General features: G+C 42.9%; 1 protein-coding gene across 1 annotated transcript in view; it reads left to right on the forward strand.

The window, feature by feature from the left end:
• Nucleotides 1-7,596, forward strand: part of stm (starmaker) — an 8,553-nt gene extending 957 nt beyond the window's left edge. Inside the window, exons 2-9 of the mRNA XM_062436154.1 lie at nt 11-66; nt 441-458; nt 643-675; nt 1,665-1,700; nt 4,638-4,676; nt 4,962-6,419; nt 6,801-6,848; nt 7,385-7,596. Coding sequence (XP_062292138.1) covers nt 11-66; nt 441-458; nt 643-675; nt 1,665-1,700; nt 4,638-4,676; nt 4,962-6,419; nt 6,801-6,848; nt 7,385-7,395 — 1,699 coding nt within the window. The 3' untranslated portion in view covers nt 7,396-7,596. The remainder of the gene's footprint in view (nt 1-10; nt 67-440; nt 459-642; nt 676-1,664; nt 1,701-4,637; nt 4,677-4,961; nt 6,420-6,800; nt 6,849-7,384) is intronic.
• Nucleotides 7,597-7,820: the final 224 nt, after the last annotated feature.

A 7,820-nucleotide genomic window follows, 5' to 3' on the forward strand; every position in this document is an offset into this window, starting at 1 on the left:
TGTGTTACAGGTGTGTGTTGCTGCTCTTCGCTCTCGCTGCTGTTTGTCTCTCAGCTCCAGTTCCTGGTAAGCGATGACATCATCGTTAATAATAATAAACATTAAATAGTTAATGTTCAATCTTTAATTTATAATGTTTAATGTTTGATTTAATTTATAATGTTTAATGTTTGATTTAATTTATAATGTTTAATGTTTGATTTAATTTATAATGTTTTGAACATCTTTGTTTTCTGAAACGTTTTAAATAAATTACAGAAATGATCATTTTATTATTTAGTGGCAATAATTATTAATTAATTAGTCATGATGCTTTATTATAAATATTGATGCATATAAATCAACATGAATCACTTCATTAACGAACATATAATGAATAATAGTAGTTATAGATTTGATATATAATAGAAATAAAGATGTTTCTGTCTTGTTTCTTGCAGACGGCCAATCAGACGACGGTAAGTTAATTTAATTAACCACGCCTCCTGATGACATCAGAGCTGATCGACCAATCCACACAGAGCTCTTAAATGTAACTAAAGGAGGCTCTGCTATTGGTTGAAGCTCTGAACCCTGAGGAACACTGTGTCCTAACCCTAACCTGTTCATTTAAACTATTAATGTTTGTTTGTTGTGTTTCAGGCCGAAGCGCAGCGCTGCTGGCTCACCTGAACAGTAAGAGATGATTTATTCACTTCTTAGTCTGCGTTCATCTAATCAGCTGATTGCATCATAGTCTCATATAAACATCACATAAACATCATAGTCTCATATAAGCATCATATAAACATCATAGTCTCATATAAACATCATATAAACATCATAGTCTCATATAAACATCATATAAACATCATAGTCTCATATAAACATCATATAAACATCATAGTCTCATATAAACATCACATAAACATCATAGTCTCATATAAACATCATATAAACATCATAGTCTCATATAAACATCATAGTCTCATATAAACATCATAGTCTCACATAAACATCATAGTCTCATATAAACATCATAGTCTCATATAAACATCATAGTCTCACATAAACATCATAGTCTCATATAAACATCATAGTCTCACATAAACATCATAGTCTCATATAAACATCATATAAACATCATAGTCTCATATAAACATCATAGTCTCATATAAGCATCATATAAACATCATAGTCTCATATAAACATCATATAAACATCATAGTCTCATATAAACATCATATAAACATCATAGTCTCATATAAACATCATAGTCTCATATAAACATCATAGTCTCATATAAACATCATAGTCTCATATAAGCATCATATAAACATCATAGTCTCATATAAGCATCATATAAACATCATAGTCTCATATAAGCATCATATAAACATCATAGTCTCATATAAACATCATATAAACATCATAGTCTCATATAAACATCATAGTCTCATATAAGCATCATAGTCTCATATAAGCATCATATAAACATCATAGTCTCATATAAGCATCATATAAACATCATAGTCTCATATAAGCATCATATAAACATCATAGTCTCATATAAACATCATAGTCTCATATAAGCATCATATAAACATCATAGTCTCATATAAGCATCATATTAACATCATAGTCTCATATAAACTTTGACTAATGTCTCATCTTTCATTTTGTAGAAGAACAAACAGAAGAAGCTGTGACATCACAGCCAGGTAACTACACACACTACACACACACACGTTATATATTCAGTGTATATGTGTTATATAAATGTTCTTTGTCTGCAGCTCCATCAGTGATATAAAGGGGTTAGGGTTAACCCTCCATCAGTGATATAAAGGGGTAAGGGTTAACCCTCCATCAGTGATATAAAGGGGTAAGGGTTAACCCTCCATCAGTGATATAAAGGGGTTAGGGTTAACCCTCCATCAGTGATATAAAGGGGTAAGGGTTAACCCTCCATCAGTGATATAAAGGGGTTAGGGTTAACCCTCCATCAGTGATATAAAGGGGTTAGGGTTAACCCTCCATCAGTGATATAAAGGGGTTAGGGTTAACCCTCCATCAGTGATATAAAGGGGTTAGGGTTAACCCTCCATCAGTGGTATAAAGGGGTAAGGGTTAACCCTCCATCAGTGATATAAAGGGGTAAGGGTTAACCCTCCATCAGTGATATAAAGGGGTTAGGGTTAACCCTCCATCAGTGATATAAAGGGGTTAGGGTTAACCCTCCATCAGTGATATAAAGGGGTTAGGGTTAACCCTCCATCAGTGGTATAAAGGGGTAAGGGTTAACCCTCCATCAGTGATATAAAGGGGTTAGGGTTAACCCTCCATCAGTGATATAAAGGGGTAAGGGTTAACCCTCCATCAGTGATATAAAGGGGTTAGGGTTAACCCTCCATCAGTGATATAAAGGGGTAAGGGTTAACCCTCCATCAGTGATATAAAGTGGTTAGGGTTAACCCTCCATCAGTGATATAAAGTGGTTAGGGTTAACCCTCCATCAGTGATATAAAGGGGTTAGGGTTAACCCTCCATCAGTGATATATATATAATATATATATGTTTCTGTTATCTAATATAATGCTTCTACATGAGAATGAACATATAGAACAGATTGAACCATGGAGTCAGTAGGTCCAGTAGGTCCAGTAGGTCCGGGTCAGTGATGGGAACACTAAGGTATCTGAAATTGTCCAATGAGGACCTTTTTATATTAAGGGGGGGGGGATTCTTTCCCTGACCAAAGGTAAGGTCCTCTACGGTCTGCAATCAGGAGCTCCACAGCTGGGTCAGGGTTAGTCCTGGTGTTCAGGGTTAGGGTAGAGGAGGGTCAGGGCTAGCCCTGGTGTTCAGGGTAGAGGAGGGTCAGGGTTAGTCCTGGTGTTTAGGGTAGAGGAGGGTTAGGGTTAGTCCTGGTGTTCAGGGTTAGGGTAGAGGAGGGTCAGGGTTAGCCCTGGTGTTCAGGGCTAGGGTAGAGGAGGGTTAGGGTTAGTCCTGGTGTTCAGGGTTAGGGTAGAGTAGGGTTAGGGTTAGTCCTGGTGTTCAGGGCTAGGGTAGAGAAGGGTCAGGGTTAGCCCTGGTGTTTAGGGTAGAGGAGGGTTAGGGTCAGGGTTAGCCCTGGTGTTCAGGGTTAGGGTAGAGGAGGGTTAGGGTTAGTCCTGGTGTTCAGGGTTAGGGTAGAGGAGGGTTAGGGTTAGTCCTGGTGTTCAGGGCTAGGGTAGAGGAGGGTCAGGGTTATCCCTGGTGTTTAGGGTAGAGGAGGGTTAGGGTCAGGGTTAGCCCTGGTGTCCAGGGTTAGGGTAGAGGAGGGTTAGGGTTAGTCCTGGTGTTCAGGGTAGAGGAGGGTTAGGGTTAGCCCTGGTGTTCAGGGTTAGGGTAGATGAGGGTTAGGGTTAGTCCTGGTGTTCAGGGCTAGGGTAGAGGAGGGTTAGGGTTAGCCCTGGTGTTCAGGGTTAGGGTAGATGAGGGTTAGGGGTTAGTTTGTGACCAGCCTGGTGGGAACCGTTGAACTGTAGTCAGCAAACAGTGATTTCAGCTCCCTTTCTCATCCAGGTGAAACAGTGAGGTGTGGGATATGTGGGATATGGTGTCTTCCATTTATCTGATGGGACGGCAGACTTGTAATCTATCATAGTTCCTAGACCTTCACACGTTTCTGGGATTGCAGTTCTACTTCCTTCCCATATACCCTGTTTGCCTCCTTTACTGCCTCCTTTACTGCCTCCTTCACTGCCTCCTTCACTGAATGGTAAATGGACTGTACTTATATAGCGCCTTTCTAGTCTTTTCGACCACTCAAAGCGCTTTACAATACATTTCATTCACCCCATTCACACACATTCATACACTGATGGCAGGAGCTACCACGCAGGGTGCCAACCTGCACATCAGGGGAAGCTAATCATTCATACACATTCATACACCGTTGGCACAGAAACAGGAGCAATTTGGGGTTAAGTGTCTGCCCAAGGACACATCGACATGTGGACTGGAGGAGCCGGGAATCGAACCGCCAATCTTCCAATTGGTGGACGACCGCTCTACCTCCTGAGCCACAGCCGCCCCGACGCCACTGCCTCCTTTACTGCCTCCTTCACTGCCTCCTTTACTGCCTCCTTTACTGCCTCCTTCACTGCCTCCTTCACTGCCTCCTTTACTGCCTCCCTTACTGCCTCCTTTACTGCCTCCTTTACTGCCTCCTTCACTGTCTCCTTTACTGCCTCCTTTACTGCCTCCTTCACTGTCTCCTTTACTGCCTCCTTTACTGCCTCCTTTACATTGTAGACTGCTATTTTATAATTGTCCATGTTTACTGACTGCAGCCCTAAGTTGGGTGCATGTTGTAGTTTATTTACTTTGACCGAAGCAGTATGGCCACATGGTCATTCTTCCTGAATGTGGCAGTGATCCAGAGTTCAGTCAGTATGCTGATGCAGGGTTAGGGTTAGGGTCAGGCTTTACCCTGTTAATATTAGACTGATTGAAGCTACAGTGAGAACAGCATCAGGATCTATGAGCAGCTCAAAGAGACAACAGACTGCTGTGATAATGAATGATATAAAGATGTGTGTGACGTCTGCCATACTCCAATGAATGGAATAAATCTAATAAATCCATAAATACACCTTTGCTTGTGTCTACAGACACTGGTGACAGTTTTGCCTCTGAGGAACAGACGGAAGGTAATCAGATCTCATAGTGAACCCAAACACATCCATCTGTTGTTCTGTGTTTCAGCTCCTCTGCTGTTAGTTAGTGAACTGAAGCTCAGACATTTAGAATATAAAGCAGTATGTTTGCTTCTGTGCTTTCAGTTTTTCAATGAAATGCTACAATGATTATTTCTGTGGTTTTTTAACTGATGGAAACATTTTCAGCATAATCAATCCTAAATGTTCAGGATGATGGTTTGTTTGGTGAAGACATTAAATCATATAACTGATACCAGTCCAATGTTTAATCATCAGATGCTGAGGACACTGCTGATGTAGAATCTGATGACAGCGCTGCCAGCGATGATAACAAGGACTCAGACACCGGCAGTGACTCTGATGCTGAGGCCGAGGTTGACTCTGATGAAACCACAGCAGACGAGGTTGATGGGGAAGACCCAAAGACTGGCAGTGACTCTGATGCTGAGGTTGACTCCGACTCTGATGAAACCATTGATGACTCAAACACCGGTGGTGACTCTGACGCTGAAGTCGACTCTGACGAAACCACAGCAGACATAAAGGACTCAGAAACTGGCGGTGACTCTGAGGGTGAGCCTGAGGATGACTCTGTCTCTGATGTAACCACAATGGACGAAGACGAAAGCCAGGTCGATGACGACAGCATGATTCTGGAGGAGTCAGACAGTGAGGAAGCAGGGGAGGGGGAGGCAGTGAAGGAGAAGGAAGATGAAGATTCAGAGGAGGTGGAGCCAGCTGAGGGAGAGTCAGAGGTGACCACAGACAGCAACGAGATGAATGACGACAGCATGGTCGAGGACAAGGACAGTGAAGAAGATGGTGACACAACTGAGACTGATGTGGACAGTAAGGACACCCCCACCTCCGACAGCCAGGAGACCGACAAGTCCGACAGTAAGGAGACCGACATGTCCGACAGTAAGGAGACCGGCACCTCCGACAGCCGGGAGACCGACAAGTCCGACAGTAAGGAGACCGACATGTCCGACAGTAAGGAGACCGCCACCTCCGACAGCCAGGAGACCGACATGTCCGACAGTAAGGAGACCGCTACATCCGACAGCCAGGAGACCGACATGTCTGACAGTAAGGAGACCGCCACCTCCGACAGCCAGGACACCGACATGTCCGACAGTAAGGAGACCACCACCTCCGACAGCCAGGAGACCGACATGTCCGACAGTAAGGAGACCGACATGTCCGACAGTAAGGAGACCGCCACCTCCGACAGCCAGGAGACCGACAAGTCCGACAGTAAGGACGCCACCTCCGACAGCCAGGAGACCGACAAGTCCGACAGTAAGGAGACCGCCACCTCTGACGGCCAGGACTCCGAAAGCCAAGAGACCGACATGTCCAACAGTAAGGAGACCGCCACCTCTGACGGCCAGAACTCCGAAAGCCAAGAGACCGACATGTCCGACAGTAAGGAGACCGCCACCTCTGATGGCCAGGACTCTGAAAGCCAGGAGACCGACATGTCCGACAGTAAGGAGACCGCCACCTCTGACGGCCTGGACTCCGAAAGCCAGGAGACCGGCACCTCTGACAGCCAGGAGACCGACATGTCCGACAGTAAGGAGACAATCACCTCTGACAGCCAGGAGACTGGTGACTCACTGAACTCTGAGGTCAGTGAGGAGGCGGACGAACTGAATCAGGATGACTCTACAGTTCCGGATTCTGATGGACCCAAAGAGCAGAGCTCTGAAACTTCTGACTCCACTGAAGGTAAACTGCGACTGACAGAGTCAGGAAAGTTGGGCCTCATATAAAACAATCAAACACTTCATGTTTTATTTGTTTTTACATAAACACACGCACCTCATCTACCTCACCTTGTGGTGGATGGATAGTTCCGGGTCTTAATAGTGAAGCCAATTCGTAACTGTATTCTCTGTAATGGCCAGCAGGGGGCGACTCCGCTCGCTCAAAAAACAAGTCAGTTTGCACAGAATGAGAAAATGATCCTTCTTCTGACATCACTCAAACTGTCAACCTCCAGCTTTCATTCACTCTTTTTTTTTTTTTAAAGCTCCACAATAACAATAAAAACTGTTTTATTGTTGTTATTTATTATATTTACGATTTGTTTTTATTGTGTTGTTGCAGCGCCACCTGTGGAGAAGCCGGGCGACTCCAACCCCGCCACTACAGAGGGTAAAGGTCCCGCCCCACTGTGACATCACACTGCCTCACAGCCAATCACAGCTCAGATCAGGACATATGTTTAAATGAATTTACTGAATTTAGTAACAGAATTATGCTGAAGTGTTATTATACACATTCTGATTGTAATCCATTATTTAATAATTAGATGAAGATGAAGCTCACACAGAACTATAGTCACATAACTTATTATGTTTCTCACTGATCATCCATGATTAGAAATAATCTAACAATCCAGAAGAAACAAGGTTGTTTTTGAACTCAGATCATGTTAACGTGATGAAATATAAATATAAATGTCTCCATGAAACTGGAGTGAAGTTCAGGCTGAACAGCAGCAGTCCGATCAGTGACTAATCAGTCCTGTAACAGGGTTAGAGTTAACCCACTAACCCTAACTCTAACCCACAGTGCTCGAGTTCAGCTCCACCCAGGACTGATGAGGATTATTATAGACTGATTATTATATTACATATTATTATTATTATTATTATTATAAACCTTTCAACTCTGTGTTTGTGTTGCAGTCATGAAATAGACGCTCGGCCTCTGAGGTTCGACGCTCGGTGGCTTCAGGTATCTTCACTCCGCCGACTCTTCGATGGAAGAAACAAAAATCATGTTTTTTAATCATAGTTTAAATTCCTGCAAATGTTTGAATATAAAGTTTATAAAGTTTATAAAGTACATTTTATTTTGAAGCATGAAGTTTTATGATTGTTAATTTGTTGCAGGACTCACACACAGCAGAACAATAACATTTAATATAAGATAAATAAAATAAATATACTAAAAGCAAAATGTTAGTGGTCTGTGACTCCAACAGTAAAGTCCAGGACCAGGACTGAGAGTCCGGACCAGGACTGAGAGTCCGGACCAGGACTGAGAGTCCGGACCAGGACGAATTCACTGAGAAAAACAAACTATTTACTTTTCATGTGATATAATTTAATTCTTCCCACA

The sequence above is a fragment of the Scomber scombrus genome, chromosome 16, assembly GCF_963691925.1.
Source record: "Scomber scombrus chromosome 16, fScoSco1.1, whole genome shotgun sequence".
Classification (NCBI taxonomy): domain Eukaryota; kingdom Metazoa; phylum Chordata; class Actinopteri; order Scombriformes; family Scombridae; genus Scomber; species Scomber scombrus.